Consider the following 25,849-nt stretch of genomic DNA (forward strand, 5'->3'; position numbering starts at 1 on the left):
GGGGGGATATGATAAAGGTCTATAAAATCATGAATGGCGTGGAGAAAATGAATAAGGAAGTGTTATTTACCCCTTCATATAACTAGGGTGACCAGATGTCCCGATTTTATTGGGACTGTCCTGATATTTGCTTGTTTGTCCCACGTCCCGACCAATGTTCAGTTGGGACACTGGACAAACAAGCAATTTTGCCCTCCGATCCGGTGCACAGGTGGAGCCTGGAGGGGCTCTCGCCCCCCCCGCCCCGACTCGGTCCCCTTCTTCCCCCATTGGATCCCTCCCCAAATCCCTGCCATGGACCCGCCCCCAGCCCCGCACCTCACTGCCCCATTGGATCCCTCCGCAAATTCCCACCCTAGCCCTGCCTCTTCCCCAAGCACGAGGCGTTCCTCGTCCCTCCCAGGTTTGCACACCGGCCATGGCTGGGGCCAGGAGCGCAGCGCAGAGGCTGCTCCAGCTCTGCAGCCCGGGGGCAGTGCAGAGCGGGCAGGGCCCAGGTGGGCAGAGACACACATGAGGCAGACATGCTCCTGCCGGGAGGGGCCGGGCCCGGCTGCCTGGTTCGCCCCCTGCCCAGGTGGGTCCCCGAGCTCCCCGTGGCCGGAGCGGGGCTGCCTGGGGCTGCGGGGGGCGAGTGTCCCGGGCAGGGCTGGGCAGAGCAGCCCCTGCTGCAGGGCCGGGGCGACGGAGCCTGGGAGCGGCTGGGCCGGGAGCTGCAGGAGGGGCCCGGATCGCGGCTCAGCTGCAGAGCTCGGAGCCCAGGCTGGGCCCGGGAGTGAGGGGATGGGGGATCTAGGGGGTGTATCGGGGGTCAGAGCCAAGAGTTGGGTGGAGACGGGGCTGTGCCACTGGCGGCGAGGGGGGACGCTCCGTTCCCTCCCCCGCGCCGACCCCCGCGTGTCCCAATATTTAATCTTTGTCATCTGGTCACCCTACATATAACACAAGAACAAGGGGGCACCCAATGACATTAAGACAGCAGGTTTAAAACTGTGGAGGAAAACAAAGTCCTCACTGTGAGTTTAAAGCCACAAAGCCGAGGCAGCTTTATGTCAAGCAATTGCAACATGCACAGGAGAGCACACCCGGGCAGGGATTTCCCCCGCCCGAGGCGGGGCTCCGGTAGATAAACAGTCAGGGCAAGCGTTTATACCTTTTGTTGTACACAGTAATGAGCAACAACTGCATTTGGTTTAGACATATTCCTTCCTGATATCTTACTCTTCTCAGCAATTTTTCTGCTGCGTTCCATTCTTATCTAACACAAGGTCAAAATAACCTCTCAGTTTTTCCCACTCGCCCAGGCCCTGCATTAAAGTCTCATGTTATTAAATAGAAGAGTTAGCCTGACTCTTGCTCTTCCTGCGCTTGGAAGTACTTCTTTACGCAATGCAGAGTCAACCTGAGGACCTCATTGTCAAAATTTTAACTAGAATTAAAAAAATGAAATAAATTCATGGAGGATTGGTCCATCAATGGCTATTTGCCAAGATGATCAGGGACGCAGCTGCATGATCCAGGTGTCCCTAAACATCTGACAGGATGACAGGGGATGGATCACTCAATCGTTGTCCTGCTATGTTTGTTCCCTCTGAAGCACCTGGCACTGGCCACTGTTGGAAGACAGGATCCTGGGCTAGATGGACCTTGGTCAGACCTGATATGGCCATTATTATGTTCTGTCTTTGCTTCCCTCCTTTCACTGTGCTGGTATTAATCAGAGACGGGAAACCCTATTGGATGCCATTTAGCCTGTGCGCCAGAGATCAGCTCAGGATCACTCCCTATAATATATTTTCTAGTGCTTCATCCAGTCTAGTTATAAATGTTCCCAATGGTGGACCTGTCACCCTTTCCATGGGCCTCTTCATAGAGCTTCCCCGGCTCCTACAACCTGCTCCCTTCCCAGGACTGCCCACCACTGAGTGGCACTTCCTCCATTCTTGGCATGCCATGTAGGTGCGGTGGTGTGAGGCAACTCCAGCCCAAAGTAGCTCCTTATCGCTTTCTATGCTGGTGTGCGGTTTATGCACCTTGTCACAGTGTCCTTAATCTCTGTGCATAACACAGCCCCTCTTATCCATGATCACTTTTCTTTCTTTTCTGATATATTGTTTGGTATTTTTCTGGAAATGCAGTGTGCCCAGAACTGAACCTCACTGTGTTCTGTTTCTTACACAACAGAGCCTTGATCCCTGATTGGGGCTCCTAGATACTACTGCAATACAAATAATTAATAAATGGAGCAGAGTCATGTAGAGGGACTATTACCATATGAATATTCATATAACTGGAAAGATACTGGAACAAATTATTGAACAATCAATAAGCAAGCACTGTCCTAGAGGGTAACAGGGTTATAAGTAGCCACCAACGTGGATTTGACAAGAACAAATCATACCAAACCAACCCAGTTCTTCTTCGAGTGCTTGTTCATGTGAATTCCAGTCAGGTGTGTGAATGCTGCATGCACATTTGCCGGAAAGTTTTTCCCTCAGCAGGTCCTGTCGGGTTGGCTATGGAGCCCCCTGGAGTGGCACCTTCATGGCGCTCAATATATGACCCTGCCAACCCGACCCCCCTTCACTCCCTTCTTACTGCCTGTGACGATTGTTGGACCTGCGAGTGGCTTGCTTGCATGTTCTCCTCGCCTTCCCCTAGCTTTGTAGTGTAGTTTACCTCAGTAGTTTCTGGTTCGTAATCATAGAACTGGAAGGGATCTCGAGAGGTCATCTAGTCCAGGCCCCTGCACTCGTGGCAGGACTAATTTTCTAGACAATTCCTGACAGGGGTTTATCTAAGCTGCTCTTAAAAATCTCCAACAATGGAGATTCCACAGTCTCCCTAGGTAATTTATTCCAGTGCTTAACGACCCTGACAGTTAGGAAGTTTTTTCCAAATGTCCAACCTAAACCTCCCTTGCTGGAATTTAAGCCCATTTGCTTCTTGTCCTATCCTCAGAGGTTAAGAAAACATTTTTTCTTCCTCCTCCTTGTAACAACCTTTTACATCCTTGAAAACTGTTATTGTATCTCCTCTCAGGCTTCTTTCTTCCAGACTAAACAAACCCAATTTTTTTCAATCTTCCCTCATAGCTCATGTTTTCTAGACCTTTAATCATTTTTGTTGCTCTTCTCTGGACTCTATCCAATTTGTCCACATCTTTCCTGAAATATGGTGCCCAGAACTGGACACAATACTCCAGTTGAGGCCTAACCAGAGCCGAGTAGAACAGAATCATTACTTCTTCGAGTGATTGCTCATGTGCATCCCAATAGGGGTGTGTGCGCGCACTGGTGCATGATCTTCGGAGGGATTTTCCCTAGTGGTTCCCGTCGGGTTGGCTGTGGAGATCCCTGGAGAGGCGCCTTCATGGCGGTGTGTGTCTATAGGTCCCTGACGACCCACTGCCTGCTCAGTTCCTTCTTACCACCAGTGACAGTCGTTGGAGCAGCTCAGTCTCTTGCATTCGCAAGTGACTACCTAGTGGTTCCCTTTTCTTATTTGTAAATAGTTTAATTGAGTTGTAGTAACAGTAGTTGTATAGTAGTTCAGCTTACTTTGGGGGGCTCCCCCCCATTTTCCCCAGGCACTGGGGCATGCCTCGGTCCCAGGGGTTTAAGGTGTGTGAAACCTATGCCTGGAGGTGATCCGCATGCTGCTTGTCTTAAGTGCCTAGGAGAAGGTCATCAGACAACAAGTGCCCAGTTTGCAGGAGCTTTAGACCCAGGACTAAAAGAGAGCGGGACTATCGTTTAAAGCTCCTCCTGATGGAGTCTGCCCTCAGCTGGAAATGGCACCACCAGCATCGATGTGCAGCGCCCCAGCTTCGTTGCGGGATTGGACTGTCACCTGACATGCTGAGATTAGCTCTGAGCCCGTTTTCCCTGCCAGCTTGGGACTCCAGACCCCTGCCTTGTTGAGCCGGGCACGCCAGCCTGCTGCAACACAGACCCAGGTCTGGTCAGCACCCCCAAAGTTGCAGACTTTAACCCAAAACTGCTCAGCAGGTCACCTATCTCCAGCACCCAGACACCAAGTTCTCAATGGGATCCAAACCCCAAACAAATCAATTTTACTCTGTATAAAGCTTTGTCATAAACATACAGCTAAGGGTAGCATAAAATCCCTCTTTACCCTGTAAAGGGTTAATTCCTCTTTTACCTGTAAAGGGTTAAGAAGCTCAGATAACCTGGGGGCACCTGACCAAAAGGACCAATAAGGGGAGAAGATGCTTTCAAATCTGTGGGAGAAGGTTTTTTGTCTGTGTCTCTTGGAGCCAGCCAGGAAACAGGGCAGGGGGAAAATACATCTCCTTAAGCATATCTGAACTAAGCATCTAGTAGTGCAGAAATAGTAAGTAATAGGAAAGAAATGCGTTAGGTGAAATCTTTTGTTTTAGCTAGTGAATTTTCCCTGTGCTAAGTGGGAGGTTTATCCCTGTTTTTGTAACTTTAAGGTTTTGCCTAGAGGGGAAATCCTCTGCGTTTTTGAGTCTTTTGTTATTCTGTAAAGTACTTACCATCCTGATTTTATAGAGGTGATTCTTTTACCATTTCTTTAATTAAAATTCTTCTTTTAAGAACCCAATTGATTTTTCATTGTTCTTAAGATCCAAGGGTTTGGGTCTGTGTTCACTTGTACCAACTGGTGAGGATATTATTCTCAAGCCTCCCCAGGAAAGGGGGTGTAGTGGCTTGGGGGGATATTTGGGAACGGTAGGACTCCAAGTGTCCCTCCCTGAATGTTTGTTTAAATCCCTTGGTGGTGGCGGCAATACTAAGGCAAGGAAGGAATTTGTGCCTTGGGGATAAAAATAAGCTTAGGGAGTCTTTCATGTAGGTCCCCACATCTGTACCCCAGAGTTTAGAGTGGGGAAGGAACCCTGACAAGCTTATACAGGATAAACTCATAATTTGTCCACCCTCTCTAACAGAAATGTGCACAGCTGTTTGCTCCTCCAGGTATTAATCTCTGACTCTGGGTTTACTAATAAACAAGTGTGATTTTATTAAGTATAAAAAGTAGGATTTAAGTGATTTCAAGTACAGGAACTTCTCACTTAAAGTCATCCCGGTTAATGTTGTTTTGCTGTTAAGTTGCTGATCAATTAGGGAATATGCTCATTTAAAGTTGTGCAATGCTCCCTTCTAACGTCGTTTGGCAGCCGCCTGCTTTGTCTACTGCCTTGCAGGAAGAGCAGCCCGTTGCAGCTAGCTGCTGGGTGGTTGGAACCAGGGTGGACCGGCTGCCCCCCATCAGCTCCCCGCTCCCCTAAGTTCCTTGTGCAGCAGCTGCCGCTCCCCCTACTGTCATGTGCTGCTCTCACCCTCTGCCTTGGAGCTGCTCCCAGAGACTCCTGCTTGCTGTACGGGGGGAGGGGAGAAGAAGGGGGCTAATGTCAGGGTGTCTCGCCCTCCCCCCTGCTCCTGCACCCCGCTTACCCCATCTTCCATAGAGCAGGGGGGGCACAATGGAGGGAGCGTCTAGGCAGTAGCTGCTGGTCTCAGATCTCAGCAAGTTGATTTTAATTAACAAGGCAGTGTACTTAAGCCTGGGGTCAGCTACTTAAAGGGGAAATGCGCATTTTTTCTCTCACACAGGGTGTGTCTGTCTCTGTCTGCCCTCCCTCCTTTCCTGCTGCCTTGTAGAGTGTGAGAGTTAACCCTTGAGGGCTCAGTCAATTGCTAGTTCATTTAGCAGTAAGGCATTCCCTGGGAAATATCCCACCCTCTGACTCCTCCACCTCAACTATGCTTCACAATCATCATCACTGTGTACCAGTATTCAATTGTTTGTTTAAAACTTATACTCTGTGTGTGTGTGTGTGTGTGTGTGTGTGTGTTTTCTTTTGTCTGGGGAAATTGGATTTGCTTAACATCGTTTCGCTTAAAGTTGCATTTTTCAGGAACATAACTACAATGTTAAGTGAGGAGTTCCTGTAATAACAGACAGAACAAAGTAAGCTACCAAGCAGAATAAAACAAAACATGCAAGTCTAAGCCTAATACATTGAGAAACTGAATACAGGTAAATCTCACCCTCAGAGATCTTCCAATGAGCTTCTTTCACAGACTAGACTCCTTCCTAGTCTGGGCCCAATCCTTTCCCCTGGTACAGTCTGTTAGTTCCAGCAGACATCTTATGTGGAAAGCAGGGGTGTTCTCATGACCGGCAGCCCCCTTTGTTTTGTTCCACCCCCTTTTATCGTTTTGGCCCAAATGCTGGAACCCTTTGTCTCTCTGGATCCCCACCCTTCCTTCTAAATGGAAAAGCACCAGGTTTAAGATGGATTCCAGTATCCTGTGACATGGTCACCTGTCCTATGAGACCTCATTCTTCCAGGGCTGGCCTGCACGTACCCAGGGAGGTTTGCAAGTAAACAGCCATTTACAACCAATTGTCCTAGTCAGTGGGAGCCATCAAGCTTCCAAACCACCATTAATGGCCCACACTTTGCATAATTACCATAGGACTTCAGAGTTATATTTCATATTCCTGGTTTCAGATACAAGAATGATACATTCATACAAATAGGATGAACACACTCAGTAGATTATAAGCTTTGTAATAATACCTTACAAGAGACCTTTTGCAGAAAGAATATTCCAGTTGCATCATATTTACACTCATAAGCATATTTCTATAAAACATACGGAGTGCAACGTCACACTTACTTTTTGAGATCTAGCAGTTAGCCAGTTTGTAATCTTTTAAATCCATCTTCTTCACTGACTTAGTGTAGTGCTAATTATTTTACCAGAATGTCATATGGGACTAAGTTGATACCTTACCAAGTCTAAGTATATTATGTCAATACAGTTACTGCTATCAACCAAATGTATCAAAAATGCTGAGTCATACAGGTTGAATCTTTTATGTCCTGCCCATTCTGACGACACGCTTTGGATTTTAGGGTGACATCAGGAAATTGGAGGATGCCAGCTCTTACCTGAATCTGCCTTTTATGAGAAGTCTGTCAGAGACAAAGACCCTTTCTGGTTCCTCATTCCGAGTGAGCGGTGGCATGGCTGGTATGGGCATATCTTCCCGGGACAGCTTCCAAATCTCCACCCTCGTCTGCTCCACCAAACTAACCCAGAATGGTATGTAGGAGTTTTCCCCTGCTTTCAGCAGATGTACACACCACGGACTTCAGTGTGACACTTCTGCAGTATGCCAGGGTGCAGATCACAACATGCCAGTGTGCACACTGCCACACTCTTAAATAAGCTGTATTCACTTCCTACACATCTGTATGTGTGTGTCCACCTTGCACACAGCTGCACAGCCCAGCATACCTTTGACAAACATGTATGTTTAGGTTAAAAGCATTAATTAAATGTCTAAAGTGTAACCTCGCTAAAGTGAGGGAATTCTGAAGAATTGGCCCCCAGCAGCACTAAATCAGCCTGTTCCTGGGGACACATCACAGGAGAGCTTCTTATACACACCCAGGACATTGGCACATGATATCTGGCAGATGATATAATTAAATGCAAAAAATTCTCAACTGTAACATTAATGATACAAAAACAACTAGGAGTCCTTGTGGCACCTTAGAGACTAACACATTTATTTGGGCATAAGCTTTCATGGGCTAAAACCCACTTCATCAGATGCATGGAGTGAAAAAGATAGTAAGCAGTATAAATATTACAGCACATGAAAAGATGGGAGTCACCTTACCAAGTGTGTGTGTGTGTGTGGGGGGGTCAGTGCTAACGAGGGCAATTCAATTAAGGTGGAAGCAGCCTATTCTCAACAGTTGACAAGAAGGGGTGATTATCAAGAGAGGGAAAATTACTTTTCTAGTGCCAACGAGGCCAATGCAATCAAGGTGAACGTCGCCACCTTACAGTAACAGAAGCACCAAAAAGCGAGAAAACGTTAAAGGTGTAAACTCTGGTTGTATTCTGAAAAGTGGCTGTATAAATCGTGTAGGGCTGTATGGTGTTGTCTCTCAGTGAGTTGACTCCAGATCAAGTAAATAGATGTTTTTTCAAACTGACAGCTCTACAAACTAACTGTGCCTGATTGTGAGATGCAAGCAGGGCTATTTCTTGCTGATGCATTGTCAGCAATGAAAACGGTGCAATTAGAATGTGAGTAACAATTCTGTGAATGCTGCATGAGCCAGAACAGACTCCAGCTGTGTCTCCTAGAACTGAGCTGACTCTGCTGGGTTCATGGGAACAGACTCCAGCCCTCTTTACCAGAGGTGAGCTGACTTTCCAGGGTCATAAATGTAAAGAAGTAAAATCATTTTAGTCAGTCAAATCAGCAGACAGGAGACACATGGGGAGCAGAGCTGTTGAACATGAAGATGCCTTTTTTGTGTAGTCACTTGTGACAAGGTAGAAAGGTGCTCCACAAGCTCTAGTGCATAAGTGGTTAACTCAGACCCCTGCCTGTCATGTGGGTGATCGGTAGAGGAGAAGTGGCCGTGGTAGTGCCCACCTTGGGGGAAGGCCATGTCCTTTCCCATCTCAGTTGGTTTAAAGGCTGGAGGGGTCTAGAGCATTTGGGAGAACTCTTCCGAATGGCTTGTTTGTTTATGTTTATAAATCATTTGTTTATGAATCTATAAAAGAAAACTCCTAGAATGAGGTGGTAACTGCTGCTGGTGAGAACATCATTATTAATCTTCCCTGGCTGAGGGTTCCACCCCACGGGCATACATCGCTTTTCAGAATTAACCACACAATCTTAACTTAGCCCCCTTCCAGATATCCTTTATGAGACAGCTGTTAGTTACAGTGTATCAGCATCCATGGGCAGCCTCTTGCCTGTGACTAAAATGCTTGGGAAACTGCAAGGGGTCAAGCCAGAGTCAGTAGTGAGAAGCCAGAGCCCAGGTCACTCCAGAGATCAGGAAGTGGAGTAAGCAGGGTAGCAGGGTTCAAGGCAAGGGCAGGACAGAGGCAAGGCTGGGTGCAAGGCAGGAGCAGCAGGAAGAAGGAACACAAGCGCAGGCACAATGTTGGGCATGAGCATTGAGAAGCCAGTTAGCTGCAGCTAAGAGTCAGCCTTCTAGACCTGCCTGCCGATCCGGCGATATGGCCAGTCAGGCAGCCTGCTACAGGCCAGCTGTACTGATGAGGCTGCCTGGAGACTAGCTCTGCTACAGGCCCTGACAGTGCCCCCTCCCCATCGAGGGTGCCGTCTGGAGGCCTTGGATCCTGGTTTCTTGGGGTACATGTGGTGAAAGACTTGCAGGAGATCTCGGGCATGGATGTGTTCCGCAGGTTCTCGGGAACATTTGTCTGAGCCGTACCTGTCCCAGTCAATGAGATAACCAGCAAGAGTCTAGAACAGGGGTGGGCAAACTATGGCCCATGGGCCACATCTGGCCTACCAGCCAATTTAATCTGGCCCTCGAGCTCCTGCTGGAGAGCAGGGTCAGGGGCCACTCCGCATGCATGTGCCGCGGCTCCTGGAAGCAGCGGCATGTCCCCACTCCTGCTCCTATGCGTAGGGGAAACCATGGGGCTCTGTGCACTGCCCCCGCAGCTGCCAGTGGCCGGGAACTGTGGCCAATGGGAACTGCAGGGCAGTGCCTGAGGACACTGTAGCACACAGAGGGAGAGCTCAGTGGTTTGAGCATTGGCCTGCTAAACCCAGGGTTGGGAGTTCAATCTTTGTGGGGGCCACTTAGGGATCTGGGGCAAAATCAGTACTTGGTCCTGCTAGTGAAGGCAGGGGCTGGACTCAATGACCTTTTGGGGTCCCTTCGAGTGCTTGCTGATGTGTATTCCGCAGTAGGTATGTGCGTGTGCACCGGTGCCGGAAGCTTTTCCCGTAGCAGTACCCGTAGGGGGGGAGCACCGCTGCGACCCCTGGAGTGGTGCCTCTATATTGCGCTAGAAGGGGAGCCACGCGCTCCCCCCACCCTCAGTTCCTCCTTGCCAACAGTGAAGGGGCGTCAAACTTCTTGCTCCAGCGCTGCTGCAGCCTTTCCAGTTGATCTCAGTGGTACCTTTAGCTAGTTGTTAGTAGCTCATCATAAGTAGTTTTTTCAGTTGTTAAAGTGGGCCTGGGGCATGCCCCGTGTCCTAGGCTTCGAGTCGTGTGACTCCTGTCGCCGTTCCATGCCAAGGAGTGATCCACACGCTGAGTGTCTCCGCTGCCTGGGCAAAACTCACAGGAGTGAACGCGGCAAGATCTGCAGGTCTTTGAGGCCATGAACTAAGCAGGGAGAGGGACATCAGGCTTCGCACTCTCCTCATGGAATCGGCGCTGGCTTCAGCTCCAGTACGCCGAGTGGACTCGGTGCTGGGCGCCGCATCGTCGGTGCGCAGCGAAGCCCCCTCCCCCAGGCAGCACCGCTCCCCTTCCAAGAAGCAAAGGCACCGAGAGAAGGAAGGGAGAAAGGCTGGTCCTGCGTTGGGCAGCCCTTGGTCCCCCCCAGGCTCGAAACCTCCTCCTCGTGCTGAGCGGAGTAGCCTGGCAGCCTCAACACGCTCCTCCCCTGCGGTCCGGATCCCATCGACGCTGGAGGCTCGACAGGCCGCTCAAGACATTTTGAGCTTGCTGGTGCCTAGGGCGGTGGCAGGCCCCTGGTCCCAGGCAAACTGCTGCTGGGTGCTCGACGGGCCTCCCCGGTACGGTGCAGCTCTCACTCTGAAGACCGTTCTCTACCTCGTTCGGCACGCAGCGACAGGTCTGCTTGTAGCTCACATCCACCACCCTCGATGCCAGCCAGGTTACCTGGTTCGGTGCCATCCGGGCAGGAGTCTCAGGGTCCCTCCATGCCACGCAGCAGCGGGCGCAGGCACCAAGATAGACGTTGAAGGCGCTCCTCTGCACAATGCAGCTATCGTAGCTGGTCTCGGCGCGACAGACGTCGAAGCTCCCGCTCTGTCAGACGTCACACATGGAGCTCCTGTCGCGTATCACTGGCACCATGGCACCGCAGCTCCAGGCGCCCAAGCAAATCTTGGAACAGTACTTCCAGGGGGTACCAGCCCTCGATGTCGGGGTCCCGGTCCCATGGAAGACGGCATCGTAGGCACTGTCGTTCCTATGGTACCGTTCGGTCGGTGGTGACATCAGCCTCGGCACCCAGCCGCCCCTCGCTGGGCTGTGCTGGGCTGTACTGATCAGCTGGACCAGATAGTGCCACCTGGCCTGCAGCATGGACAGTGGCAAGGGGCCCCATGGCAGGGACAATGGTGTACTGTGTACTGAAGACCGATGCCCACCCAGACGGGAACCCGCTCGGTGGTCGGGGCGTCCAAGGCCCTGTCGGCCTCACTATCTAGGCCAAGGGACAAATCGACAGTCAGGGTACACTTGGCGGCCATATCGGCCTTCCACCTGCAAGGGCACTCGGTCTTCTCCCATACTATGACCTCCCACTTCCTGAGAGGCCTTGACCATTCATTCCCGTATGCTAGATCCCCTGTACCACAATGGGACTTAAACCTGGCGTTGTCCCGCCTCACGGGGCCTCCCTTTGAACCCTTGGCCGTGTGTTCCTTGTCTCACCTCTCATGGAAGGTAGCTTTCCTTGTAGCAATCACTTCAGCCCAACATGTCTCAGAACTCAGGGCCTTGACCTCGGAACCTCCATATATGGTCTTCCACAAGGATAAGGTCCAACTTCGCCCACACCCTGCATTCCTCCCGAAGGTGGTCTCCACTTCCATATGGAACAGGACATCTTTCTCCCCATGCTCTGTCACAAGCCCCATTCCTCCAATGAGGAATGCCACCTTCACATGCTCGATGTGCTTAGGGCACTGGCCTTCTACCTGGATCGGACTAAACCGTTCTGAAAATCCTTGCAACTCTTCAATGCCTTAGCCGAGCATAATAAGGGGCAGCCTACTTCCACCCAGCACCTTTCTCGCTGGATCACCTTGTGCATACGCACGTGCTATGATCTGGCAGGAGTTCCCCCGCCGCTGATTGTCAGGGCGCACTCAACGAGAGCTCAGGCCTTGTCGGCTGCCTGTGTAGCCCATGTCCCTATCCAGGACATCTGTAGGGCCGCCACCTGGTCTTCAGTTCACATGTTCACTGCGCATTATGCGATTGTCTCCCAAACTAGGGATGACGCCGGGTTCGGCAGAGCGGTACTGTGTCCCGGGAACTTGTGAACTCCTACCCACCTCCAACAGATATAGCTTGGAATCACCTACTGTGGGATACGCAGGAGCAATCACTCAAAGAAGAAAGGACAGTTACCTGTTCCGTAACTGGTGTTCTTCGAGATGTGTTGCTCCTGTCTATTCCACACCCCGCCCTCCTTTCCCTCTGTCAGAGTTGTCCGGCAAGAAGGAACCGAGAGTGCGGGGGAGCGCATGGCTCCCATTATAGTGCGCTATGGAGGCGCCATTCCAGGGATCGCTGCGGTGCTCCCCCAGTACGGGTACTGCTAAGGGAAAAACTTCCGGCATCGGTGCACGGGGTGAGCACGCACACCTACTGTGGAATAGACATGAGCAACACCTCTCGAAGAACACCAGTTACGGAACAGGTAACTGTCTTTTCTATGAGATAGGTATACCTCTGAATAGGAGCTGGAGGGGGGAACATCTTGGAGTCATCGTGGATAGTTCTCTGAAGATGTCCAGGCAGTGTGCAGAGGGGGTCAAAAAAGGAAACAGGATGTTAGGAATCATTAAAAAGGGGATAGAGAATAAGACTGAGAATATATTATTGCCCTTATATAAATCCATGGTACGCCCACATCTCGAATACTGTGTACAGATGTGGTCTCCTCACCTCAAAAAAGATATTCTAGCACTAGAAAAGATTCAGAAAAGGGCAACTAAAATGATTAGGGGTTTGGAGAGGGTCCCATACGAGGAAAGATTAAAGAGGCTAGGACTCTTCAGCTTGGAAAAGAGAAGACTAAGGGGGGATATGATAGAGGTATATAAAATCATGAGTGATATTGAGAAAGTGGATAAGGAAAAGTTATTTACTTATTCCCATAATACAAGAACTAGGGGTCACCAAATGAAATTAATAGGCAGCAGGTTTAAAACAAATAAAAGGAAGTTCTTCTTCACGCAGCGCACAGTCAACTTGTGGAACTCCTTGTCTGAGGAGGTTGTGAAGGCTAGGACTATAACAATGTTTAAAAGGGAACTGGATAAATTCATGGTGGCTAAGTCCATAAATGGCTATTAGCCAGGATGGGTAAGAATGGTGTCCCTAGCCTCTGCTCGTCAGAGGATGGAGATGGATGGCAGGAGAGAGATCACTTGATCATTGCCTGTTAGGTTCACTCCCTCAGGGGCACCTGGCATTGGCCACAGTCGGTAGACAGATACTGGGCTGGATGGACCTTTGGTCTGACGCGGGACGGCCGTTCTTATGTTCCAGGAGCTGCTTGAGGTAGGCACCTCCCGTGCCCCAATCCCCTGCCCCAGCCCAGAGACCCCTCCCACACTGAACCCCTCAGTCCGAGCCTGGAGCATCCTCCTACACCTCAAACCCCACCCCAGAGCCTGCTGGGGCCCTCACTCCCCCTGCGTCCCAACCCCCTGCGTCCCAACCTGGAGGCCCCTCCTGCACCCTGAACTCCTCATTTCTGGCCCACCCCAGAGCCTGAACCCCAACCCGAGTTTCATGAGCATTCATGGCCTGCCTTAACATTACCCAGATGTGGCCCTTGGTCCAAAAAAGTTTGCCCACCCCGATCTAGAATATATCGAACCACTTATTTTTCTTGGCCCCAAACACTTATAGGTGGAGGAGGAGGACTAGTATGCAGCAGGAAGAGATTCTTGAATAATAACTTTTAGAAGGGAGATGTAAAAGCAGTGTAAATCTTGAGAGAATCTTGTAGCTGTAACTTGAACATAACAGGGTTCATCTGTTTCGTGATCTGGAAAGACCTTGTGTACTGATAGTCCAGCTTTGAGGGGAGGCAAGTTGATCACAGATTCCAGGTGGATAACCACCCCTTATCTCCTACCCTAAAACCAGGTATTGGCTGGCAGAACTGGTTGGCATACCATTCACAAGTCGATTTGGCGATTTTTAACTGCCCCGGAGTTGTGGGCAATGATTTTGGTAATGGCAAGTGTTGACAGTTTGGCGAGGATCTTTGGATGAGCACAGTGGTGGTGCTTGCTGCAGGCATTTGTAGCATTGATGTATGCAAACGTGGCATGAGGTGAGGAATCAGGGACAGCCAATTATCTCAATGATAAGTTTAGAAAGTAACGTAGGTACTGTTCAAGGAGGTTTTTAAGGTCAGGCTTGACAAAGCCCTGGCTGGGATGATTTAGTTGGGATTGGCCCTGCTTTGAGCAGGGGGTTGGACTAGATACCTCCTGAGGTCCCTTCCAACCCTGATATTCTATGATTCTATGACTTCATTGACCCACTCTGCCTGACTGTTGGTGCTTGTATAAAAGGCCATTGAGGTTAGGGTGTCAATACTCAGATGGCATATAAATTCTTGCCAGAAGTAGGAAATAAACTGGACTCCTTGATCAAGTACCATGCCTGTAGGCAAGCCATGGAGACAAAAGATGTTGTTCACAAATAGGCGAACTGTCTCCTGAGCAGAAGGAAGCACCTGGCATGGAACAAAATATGCCAGCTTGGTTAAGTGGTCACCACCACTAGAATTGCACTGTGGCCTTGGGAAGGTGGTAATTCTATAATAAAGTCCATGGGAAGGATGACCCAAGTCCAGGGCGGAGTGGATAGGGGCTGGATGAGACCCAGCAGTCTTGAATGGGGCAGTCTTAGTCCGGGTGCAAAGATCACAGGAATCTACACGGGATGCAACAGAGGCGCATATGGCTGGCCACCAAAACTTCCTGGAAACCAGGTCTTGAATCTTGGAATGGCCAAAGTGGCCTGCTAGGGGAGCATGATGGCAGAATTGTAGGACTCAAAGCCGAGTAATCCCATCAGGCACATAGATGTGTCCCTCATGGTATAGGATCTGTGATAGACCCAGGCCAGTTGGGTACAGCAGAATAGCAGAAGGCAGATACACTGGCCACTGGATTAACAGTTTTCTGTTCCCTGACTGACCAGAGCAGGGGCTGCTCCAGGCTAATGAGAACACCTGACTCTAATTAAGCTGTAACGAGTCAGGTGAGGCCATTCAGTTAATGTGACCACCTGACTCTAATTAAGGCCCTGCTGATACTATAAAAAGGGCTCACTCCAGTCAGGCAGGGGAGTCAGGGAGTCAGAGGAGAGGAAGTGCGGCTGAAGGGCTGGTTACTGAAGACACCCTCAAACCATCGTTAAAGGAGCCCTAAGGTGAGGGTGAAGAAGGGAGAAGCAGGAGAGCTGTGGGGAAGTGGCCCAGGGAAATGTAGCAACTCTGGCAGTGAAAGGTCGGCTGCCAACAGCTGCTACCATTAGGGTCCCTGGGCTGGAACCCAGAGTAGAGGGTGGGCCCGGGTTCCCCCCAACCCACCACTACAGGAACAGCTCCTGGAAGGGGAAGTCAGGTCCCTGTCAGGACAGGAGGCTGAACAGAGACTGTGGGAGTTCTCTCACCGACCTCCTTGCAGCCTATGATGAAAAGGGCTCAGTAGACTGTGACCCTGGCCCTAGAGAGAGAAGGGCTCCGTGGAGGGTCACAGTGAGCCACTGAGGCAGCATAAACCGCCTAGAAGTGCAGGACCCACGGGAGCAAGGTCAGAGCTCTGCCACAGATCCTATTCTGGAATGTGAAGACTGCAGAGGTCTGGTCATGGTCTAAGAGTTGATGGGTTCACTAGGTAACAGAGCGGATGGTGCATAACAGGTTGAAGGCTACTGTTGACTAATATATGCTAACTAGCATACATATATATTATGTTAATAATACTACCAACAATATATATTCCAAGCATTTAAGTATGCATATTATGAAGCATTAATATAGCAGTTATATAGCCCAAATTGGCCTGTTATAATCCTGTTAACTTATGTTAAGTATCCCATAACATCTTACATAAACTGAAGTAAGCTTTGTCTTAAGGAAATAGGAAAACTGTCAGTATCAAGACATATAATTGATTTTTTCATAGTAACAAAAAGAGGTTTGTGAAGCTAACTATTTATCCTAATACAGGCCTAGGAGGTTTCTTTTTGCCCCTTAGTACCTGGAATGCATGTATTCAGAACAAAGGTAAGGTGTACCCACTGTGCATACACGCTGGTGCAGTTTCTTCCCTTCAAGAGTCTGACCAGTGGTGAGTACAGTATCCAGACAGCCTTCTGAAACCAAGCATTGTTAAAGTTTAATAGTAGGAACAAAGCTGCTTCTTCGAGGAGTGTCCCTGTGGGTGCTCCACTTTAGACGTCTTGATGCCCTATTGGAGAGCAATAGACCCTACGAGGGCAAGCTCAAACAGAGGCTCACAAAGCAAAGTGAAACCCTCAACCTCAGCATCCGCAGAGCTGAAAAGAAACTCGGTACTGAGCGGCGCAATGATGCCAACTGCTGTACCTATGCCGCCCAGCGCAAAGCCCTCGGCACCAGCGACTACAATTCACATTCCCGGGCCGCCATCCCCAGTACCAAAGCCCACAGTTCCACAACAGTTCACGAGACATGCAGACCTAAATGTCTCTTCAACACCTGATTTCTCTCTACTCGGTACCGAAGGTACTCCATCCAGCACTGCTTGCATCCGAAGAAGTGGGTATTCACCCACGAAAGCTCATGCTGCAAAACATCTGTTAGTCTATAAGGTGCCACAGGATTCTTTGCTGCTTCTACAGAACCAGACTAACACGGCTACCCCTCTGATACTTGTCCATCCAGATTGGTACTGAGCCACTTGAATACTCCATCTGGATCAGCTCCCACTCCGTCCAGTGATGGTGAAGAGGAGGATGCAGTGATATATACTCCTCGTCACTCCACACTGAAATCTGGACCATCTCAGCTACCAGCACGTCACCCATCTGCAGAGGCACGTGCTTGGTATGGGTACCCATAGGCACCGTCCCCCATGCCTTTCCCACTGAACTGGCCTTACTGGAATCCGTGGGCAATGTACAGGGTAAAACACCACAGGCCTCCTAGTCCACCAAGATCGAGAGCTGCACGGTCCCCATTCCCACCTATCCCAGCATCCTCAGAAACACAAGAGGAAGTGATGGAGGAAACAGGACATACCTGACCAGGAAGCCTCATCACCTGCACACCTCTCATCTTCGTCACCGGATGAAACCATAATGCCCCCAGCACTGGGGATGATTTTAATGCCTTTAGGTAGCAGAATCCTTAGACGTTTCTTTAGAACAGGTACCTGAATCTCAACATAAGCTACTGGACATACTCCAGTGATCTCCATCAGCAAGGATAGCTTTGCCGATCGATGATGCTATTATGGAGCCTGCAAAAACCATAAGGCAGACACCAGCAACAGCTCCCCGATCATGCAAAAGATGGGTCAAAAAATATGATGTGACATCTAAAGGTGCTGAGTTTTCATTTACACACCCCACACCAGTTCACTAGTGGTGGAGGCTGTAAACGAGAGGGGAAAAGAACACCACTCTAGAACAACCCCATATGACAAAGATTGGAAACGATTGGATTTCTTAGGCCGCAAGGCCTATTCCTCTGCAACACTTCAGTTACGCTTAGCTAGTTATGCAGCTCTACTGGTGAAATACATCCACACCATCTTTTCGCAAATATCAGAATTTATTGACAATTTGCCGCCTGATGATAAAAAAGAACAATTTAAAGTGAATATTGCTGAAGGACATCTCATCGCCAGGATGACCTTGCAGGCCTCTCTTGACTCCGCAGACACGGCAGCTTGATCCATCGCAACATCTGTGGTTATGTGCCGAGCATCCTGGCTCTATCTCTCGGTGCCCCCAGGGAGGTCCAGGCAACAGTCAAGGACTTACCGTTCGAAGGCCCAAAATTATTTGCAGCCAAAATGGATGACTCTTTCCACACTCTTAAAGACTCAAGGGCAACCTGAAAATCCTTGGGTATCTACACAGCTGCAAATAAAAAGAAACAGGGCAGGTGTTATACCCAGAGATTCCGATTACCACCATACGCACAAAATAGACAGTAGGACCAATGCCGTAAGCAAAGGCAAACCAGACATTAACAGCCACAAAACCAACCTTCAACATCCCAACAATCCAAAACTAGACAGCAGTTTTTAAGGTGTGGTTGAGGGCACGAGACAACCGCTCATTCTAATGCTAGAAACAGAAACTACCTCCCAACCATTCGGAGATCATTTGTCACCTTTTCACCTAGTCTGGTGCAGCATCACGACAGACAGATGAGTTTTAGAAATGATCCAAACTGGTTACTCCATCCCCTTTATCGTCATCTCACCCATCCTCCCTCCCCGTCCCTCTTCGGGGACCCCTCTCTTGAGTCACTGTTGCAACAGGAAGTAAATAATCTTATTTATCTAGGCGCAGTGGAACCTGTACCAACTCAACACAGAGGGAAAGGGTTCTATTCAAATTATTTTCTCACGCAGAAAAAGACAGGCGGATGGAGACCCATATTGGATCTAAGGAAACTCAACAAATTTGTAAAAACCCAACATTTCAAGATGGTGACAGTATGAACCATAATCCCAGTGTTAGAAAAGGGGGACTGGCTCTTGGCCCTCGACCAGCAGGAGGTGTATTTCCACATTACCATCCACCCATCACACAGAAGATTCTTGAGGTCCATCCTAGGGAAACAACACTTCCAATACAAAGTACTAGCCTTTGGCTTGTCCGTTGCCCTGTCACAGACTCACAGATAGTGCCCACTCGTGGCCCAGTAGGGTTCGTGGGGGGTTCCCCTTCCAGTGCGACAGCCCTTCTTGGGAGTCCACTCTCTCTCAGGGTCAGGCCCCTTCACCTCCCGGAGCCGCACCTCTCTGAGCCTTAGTACACCTGTTTCTCACCGTGGGCCCCCTCAGGGAGTCCACTCGCTCTGGACCCCCCAGGCCTCCACCCCTGAAGGGGTTGATGCCCCCTGTTCTCTAGACTGGAGCGACTCTCAGCCAGCGTAACACAGGAGGGTTTATTGAGGGTTGAACACAGCGCAGGAAACTCTCAGTGCCTCAGGCCTGGCCTCCCTCAGCGCAGCACATCCCAGTCCCCCTGCATCCTGGTGACCTCTGCTTGCTCCCCCTCTTCAGCCCCGAGCCCCCTTGCTTCCCAGATGGGCATCCGATATCCCTGGCCCCAAGCCCCACCTCTGTCCATTGTCTTCTCTCCAGGTAAATAGGGTCGTAAACCGGCTGATCAGTTCACTGGGATCCTCTCTTCGCAGCCAATTGTCCTCCCACTGGCCAGAACCAGCTGCGACTCCTGAGCTGGGTCTCCAGGTCGTCAGGTCACCAGTCACTGGGGTCTCCATCCTCCAGGCCATTGGCTGGGGTCCCAAGTTCCCTCTCCGGTCCTCTGTAACAACAAACTCCCTCTCCCCTCACCTCATTAAACCAGTAACACCCGGGGACACTGAGTCCCACTCCCTCTGCATGCAACCCACTGGAAAACACGGAAAAACCAAGAAACCCCCCCACTTCGTCACATGCCCCAAGGGTTTTCTCCAAAGTTTTAGCTGTCATGGTGGCATACCTCTGCAGACACGGAGTCATGATATTTCCATACTTGGACGATTGCCTCATAAGGGCACAAACATAACAAGAAGCAATAAACGCCACACAGAGTATGATAACCCTTTTCACAAGCCTAGGGTTATAGATAAATGTGTAAAAGTCCACACTGATTCCTGTCCAGAAATTGGAATTCATAGGAGCCTGTCCCGACTGTTCAACAGCAACAGCAATGCTACCTCAGCAATGCTTCATCACACTAGTCAATTTAATTTAGACATTGATGGACAGCTCATAAACATCAGCCAGAACCTATTTACAGCTCTTGGGGCATATGCCAGCAACATCATTTGTTGTCAAACACATCAGATTTCACATGAGATGCCTGCAGGCCTGGCTTCGAACAGTGCACATACCACACAGGCACAACCTAAACAGGTGTGTTACAATGCCATGCAGGGTCAAAGACTCCCTAAAATGGTGGACACAACCAAAGAACGTCTGTTCAGGAGTCCAATTTCTACAAAGAACTCCAACCATGATAATCATTGTTGACAACAGGGCACCACTACCCCTGAAATGGATCTTTACTGGCCCCTGATGGAGCAGATTACTGTCATACCAGTGAAAAAGGTCCACAGTAATTGTCTTCAGTACAAAGCATTTACTGAGCAGGAGTTACATAAGCTGTAAAGGGTTATATTAAGCACATAACTCCTCTGTTAGACATTAAGAGCTAGACATTCCTCTTAATGAGTCTCTCTTTCACAAACATACACAAACAGGCCCTGCGCTGGCCTCACGCAGTTCCTGCTTGACAGACAGAGAAGGTGGTTACCGATTTTATAGACGGCGTCTTTCCTCCTGGTCTGTTCTTTTCCGCTCTCTGGTCTGTCTCTGGTTGCCTTGAGGCACCTCTGGTTCACAGTCTTACTCGAGCCCACAGAGCAGAGTTTTAGCTGCTCTGTCTAGCAGCGTTGCTTCTTCAAGCGTCAGTTAAGGAATCCCAGCCACAGTAATTTACTTTGCTTGATTCTTATGTAACCCTTCTGCCCGTCTGAGTTGGCGGCAGCAACAAGGCCTGGGTTCAGTATCCAGGGGTTCCGTTTCAATAACAATGCAAAACTGGCTCGAGCCCCCACCCAGTGACCTGGGACAATTACATACCACACTCCCCGCCCCGCCACCCCACAGGCGCCTCTACAAGGCAATGCTTCCCCTCTTGCAAGCACGGAGTCTGAGTGTAGCAAAATCCTTTTAATAAAAGAGGGAAAAATGCGGCACTATGTTGGAGAAACACCACAAACAGGATTCATAACACAAACCATGAGCAAAAGACCCCCCCCCAGTAAGTTTGGCAGTGTCCTTTTCCCCTCAGGGTCTCAAGTCCAGCAACCCCCACCCAAAAATCACCCAAAGTCCCAAAAGTCCATCACCCCAAAAGTCTCCTGAGTCCATCACCCCAAAAATCACCCAAAAGTCCAACAACCCAAAAGTCTCTGTCCCTGGTCAGTGCAGCTCCAGAGTTAAAAAGTTTATCTACAGAGTTTTACCTCCCAGCCCGGGGGTGGGGGGGACAGGGGTGTTAAGGGGCACCTTACATGGTCCAAGGCCAACTGCCCCGCCTCTCCATGGGGTTCTGCTGCAGCCTTCACCGCAAGCCGCTCCACCAGCCATCCTGTGAGCTGCTCCAGCCGTTCTGCAAACTGCTCTGCTCTGCCAGCTGTCCCACAAACTGCTCTGCCCTGCCAGCTGCTCAGCAATGTACCTGCAGGCTCCCCCACAGCACTCAGTGATTTCAGCTCTCAGTAATTTTAGTTCTGTAGTGATTTCAGCTTGTAGTAGGGGAGCCTCAGTGCTGGTGCACCATTGGCCCAAAGTGAATTCATCTCAGCAGCCTCTAACTAGACTCCTAATGGAATTAAAATTAGCTTTGATATTCCGCAGCAGAGAAAGGAGGAAATGCAGTTGGTATTTCAGGCCCTCAAAAGGGGCCCAGGCCATTAGGTGCAAATACCTGTCCCCACCTTCTCTCAATTCACTGGGTTTTGGAACCCATGTCCCTTGTCTAGGGAGTGCTACTTAGTTGAGGGCGAGTCCCTCTGTCATAAAACAGTTTCATAAGAACATAAGAAAGGCCGTACCGGGTCAGACCAAAGGTCCATCTAGCCCAGTATCTGTCTACTGACAGTGACCAATGCCAGGTGCCCCTGAGGGAGTGAACCTAACAGGCAATGATCAAGTGATCTCTCTCCTGCCATCCATCTCCATCCTCTGACGAACAGAGGCTAGGAACACCATTCCTTACCCATCCTGGCTAATGAAAACAGTTTCCTTGTCCTTGAGTCACATAATCAGAGTAGCAACACTTTATTCTTCCTGCCCCAATAACAGAGAAACTGGGGATCCCACCGCAGCCAAAGTGACCCTTTTGGGCTGCTGTGGGCTCATGCTAGGTGGGGTGGTGCTTTTGTGTGCTTGCAGTTGAGGTCATGGCTTTTCAGTCAGTTTCTATTTAGGACTCTGTGACCAGGTGTCAAGCTTTAGTTCAGTGCAGGTAGAGCGGAGGGAAGCAGAGGTGGATGTGTAAGCACTCATATTCTCAGGGCAGCCATGGGCCTACCTGGCCATAGCATAAATTGATTGACATGCAGGCTAACCCTGGCTCCCTCTGACCTGTGAGCAGATAGGAATTGGAGCAGGAGTTGCACTCATTCAGGAGACTCCTTCACTCAAGGAAGTCACCAGGTCACTTTTGATTTTTCTTTTGTATTTTACCTCCTTTCTTTCCCCCTGTAACATATGCAGAAATGAAATGCCACATCTCATTAACATAGCATTGAAGCTGTGAAAGCCAGCAGGGAATTCCCAGTCCAGCAGGGCCCAGTTCTCTTTTCATTCACAGCACTGGCACTCCATTGACTTCAGTGGAATTATTACTGACTGGTACAGGTGGGAGTGAGTGGAGAATCACGCCACAGTCACTCCTGCCAGGGTCATTCAGCCACTTTCCTCACGGGGAGCATTTCTGAATGCTGACTTGGGCAGTGGATGTGGGTGAGGCTGGCTGGGGGACAGGGAGGGCTGGCTGACTTGGAGGTGCAGCCAAAGGGCTCAGTCAGTGCCTAGGTCAATAGCAAATAAGGACTGACTGAATGAATGAGTTTGTTTCCATGCAGTTGACCTTCTGGGGCTGCTGAAATGGCGGTCGAAGCCCAACCTCCTGGCTGGAAACCTCCAGAAGCTAATGAATGTGGATGGAGGAGAAGTCATCAAGGTAAGCAGGGTCCTTGCAGCCTAGCTCTTTAGAGCTGCTCCTGGGCCAGGCCCCTTTGTCCCACAGGAAGAACATCCCCTGTCCTCATTCCTAACAGCTGCCGCTTTCCACCCCTTTAGAAAAAGAGAACTGGAAAGTGAAGATTCAGCAGGCAAAGCCTGGTGAGCAGGCCCGGGGAAGAGTGGGCAAGGGAGCTGACAATACAGCAGTGAGGATATAGGCCAGTGCCACGCTGAGTGGCATGTGAAGACGGCTCCAGCCTGGAACCGGGAGGGGCTGTCCTTTTCTCTCTAGATCTGGGAGACCCCACCTGGGATCTGATGCTCAGCTCTGGGCACCTCATTGCCAGAGCGATAGTTACTGACAAACTGTTTGGAGCTCAGAGAAGAACCACAGAAATATTGAGGGGTCACAGGCTGAGTTGTTGATATCGTAGTGACATCCAAGGGGCCTAACGGGGATCAGGGCCCACTGGGCTGGGTGCAGCACAGGCAGAGGGAGGCAAGTACGGGAAAAGATCAGGGAGCCACAATGACTGCGATGTGTGGCCTGTTACACTGACAGGAAGGGGTTAATCTGGGGGAAAGGCAGCAGATTTCAGTAGCTCTCAGAAACCACACTGCAGAAACAACAACTGACAGTGCTGCCTAGTGGTCACGCAAACATTGGCAGGGCCTCTCTCCATTGAAGCTCAGCCCTGTCCTTTGGCGTCTCTGCTCCAAGAGTTTCCAGTCCTCCTCTTAGCCAGAGGCTTGAGGGCTAGGCCCTCGACCAGTCACAGTCTTTTCCAGTCAGCCTCTCACTGGAGGTGAAGGCTCCCATTGTATTGCCTCTCGGCGGGGGTGGGGGAGCCTGGGCCCCCTCTCCACTGGACTCCAGTCCAGGGCTCAGTGGTGGGCAGCTATACCCTACATCTTGGGGTGTTAAGCTGCTGCCCTCTCTGCTCCCCCCCATCCCCTGGACCACTACCTACCCCAGTCTCCTTCAGCTTCCCAGAGTAACTCACTCCAGCCAAGTCCCTGAGCCACACACTCCGACCCCTGCTCCTCCCCTATGGGTTTGCACAGGTCTGTGTTGTCAAGTGCCAGGCAGTGAGCTGCTGGGCAGTAACTTCCCCTCAGAGCAGCCACCTGCTCCGTTCCACTGCCTGCCTTTGAGCTGCTCTGCTCTCCTTTTTACAGCCCAGCCTCCAGCTTTTGCAGGCTTTGCAGGGGTGTCTGGGCAGGGCTGGTCATAACTCCTTGCTCCAGTGTGGGTTTGTATAACCATCACACACATCCTATCCGCAGGACATGAACAGCCAGTGAAATGCTGCCATGATGCTTCTAACTTGGCCTTTCCTTGGTAAATGGTAGAAGATATGGGGAGTGTCTGTATCTCTGAGGGGCATGAACTATGGTGGAATGAGGAGGTATCAAATGAAACAAAGAAAAGGGGGAATTTAGGCCAAGTATGAGGAGAACCCTCCTGTCAGGAAGATGGATAAGGATGGAAAATTGTCTTCCAGGGAAGAGCTGTGATAGGGTGGGTTAACTGATTTAAATCAAGTGATTTAAATGACCTATTTTAATCATGATTTAAATCAGCAAGCAGGAAACCTTTTAAAGTCATCTATTTGAACCGTGTTCTGCATTTGTAATTTTCCTAAAGAGCAGTTGATTCTCACTGGTTGGAAACCATTAAATGTGTTGATTTGCAGCCAAATGTAGTCTTCACACTAAATTTGGTGCTTCTTTTTGCTAACCAGGAAGATACACTGTATCTATACACCTTAATTTAAGCTGTTATGCAGCCTAACTTGCATTTATTCAGCTTCTTAATTTTTACATTTTTATTGGATTAGAAAATGTTGAATGATGCATTTCTTATTTACTTTGAGTAATTTTTTACTTGTGATTTGTATCAAGCTCTATGTGAATGGAAATTCAAATTCATTAAAATGCAAACAGAATTTTTAATTACAACTACCTTAAATTTGCTGAAAACAAGAAAAAACGTGTACTGAAAAGCTTATCAAAACATGTTTTGCATTTAAGATTGATTTATAAAAGTTAGTGAACTGAACTGATTATGTCTGGTCACAGTGTCCTTCAGGATTTTAGAACTTTTAGATCTCATCCTCTCACAGCTACTTTTTATTCACAGATTGGAAGAGGAAAATAAGCGTTCTTGGTTTTTCCACTCCCAATTGTTTTCTTAACTTTGAATGAACTGGTCATTAAATGGAACTAGTCAAATAAACTGAAAAAAAGAAAATATTCTCTGCACTTGCAGAAGAGGCTACTGCTATCAAAAGCTAGTGTAGCCCTTCAACAAACTCTAGTTTGAGTTCTGAGTGAGTCACTTCCACCAGTTCAATGCTTTGACTTACTTTAAAACTTGAGAGCAAGCATGTACTGCTTAATATTCTTTTTTTGTATTTAATTTATATGATTTTAATATATTAAATTTAGGCTCTAACATAGGTTGTCAATTTAAAATTTAATTTTAAATATTAAAAAATAAACTTGTATTTAATTTAAATAAAAGAAATCTGATTTAAATAAAATATCTGAATTTTTAAAAAAAATAAATGATTTTTATCTCCCTGGGCCGGAAGCACCATACTGGAGAAAACTGAGGTGAACAGATTATAAGGGCCAATATTGCGCAGGGACTGAGGAGTACGTTCCTGTTCTTTTTCGAGTATATGTCCACATGGGTGCTCCACTGTAGGATGCGCACACGCCCATGCACTCTTGCCTGGAGACCGTAAAGCAGTGTCTGTGGGCCCAAGCCTGTGAAGAGCAGCTCCTCGTGTTCCCATGTGAGGCATGTAGGGAGGTGTGCACCTGCTGTCACTCACCTGCAGCTCGAGATGGAGCATTTTGCAGCTTCCTTCCTTTCTCACTTATTGTGAAATGTTCTTATTTCGTTATTTACTTTGGTTATTTTTGTCATTTTTTTTAAATTAAATTTTATTTCAACACAGTCATGCTTTCAAAGGGGGGTTACTCCTTTTTTCAGGACCTTAGTTACGGCTTTGGCATGCCGGGTCATGCTGAAAACCCCA

At 49.3% G+C, this 25,849-nt stretch overlaps 1 protein-coding gene across 6 annotated transcripts in view; it reads left to right on the plus strand.

The window, feature by feature from the left end:
- Nucleotides 1-25,849, plus strand: part of LOC120406127 (dedicator of cytokinesis protein 2-like) — a 317,936-nt gene that overhangs the window by 66,863 nt on the left and 225,224 nt on the right. For all 6 annotated transcript variants that reach the window (XM_039540455.1, XM_039540456.1, XM_039540457.1 and 3 more), the window contains 2 exons: nt 6,917-7,106; nt 22,700-22,797. In XM_039540455.1, coding sequence (XP_039396389.1) covers nt 6,917-7,106; nt 22,700-22,797 — 288 coding nt within the window. The remainder of the gene's footprint in view (nt 1-6,916; nt 7,107-22,699; nt 22,798-25,849) is intronic.

The sequence above is a fragment of the Mauremys reevesii genome, linkage group 5, assembly GCF_016161935.1.
Source record: "Mauremys reevesii isolate NIE-2019 linkage group 5, ASM1616193v1, whole genome shotgun sequence".
Lineage (NCBI taxonomy): Eukaryota > Metazoa > Chordata > Testudines > Geoemydidae > Mauremys > Mauremys reevesii.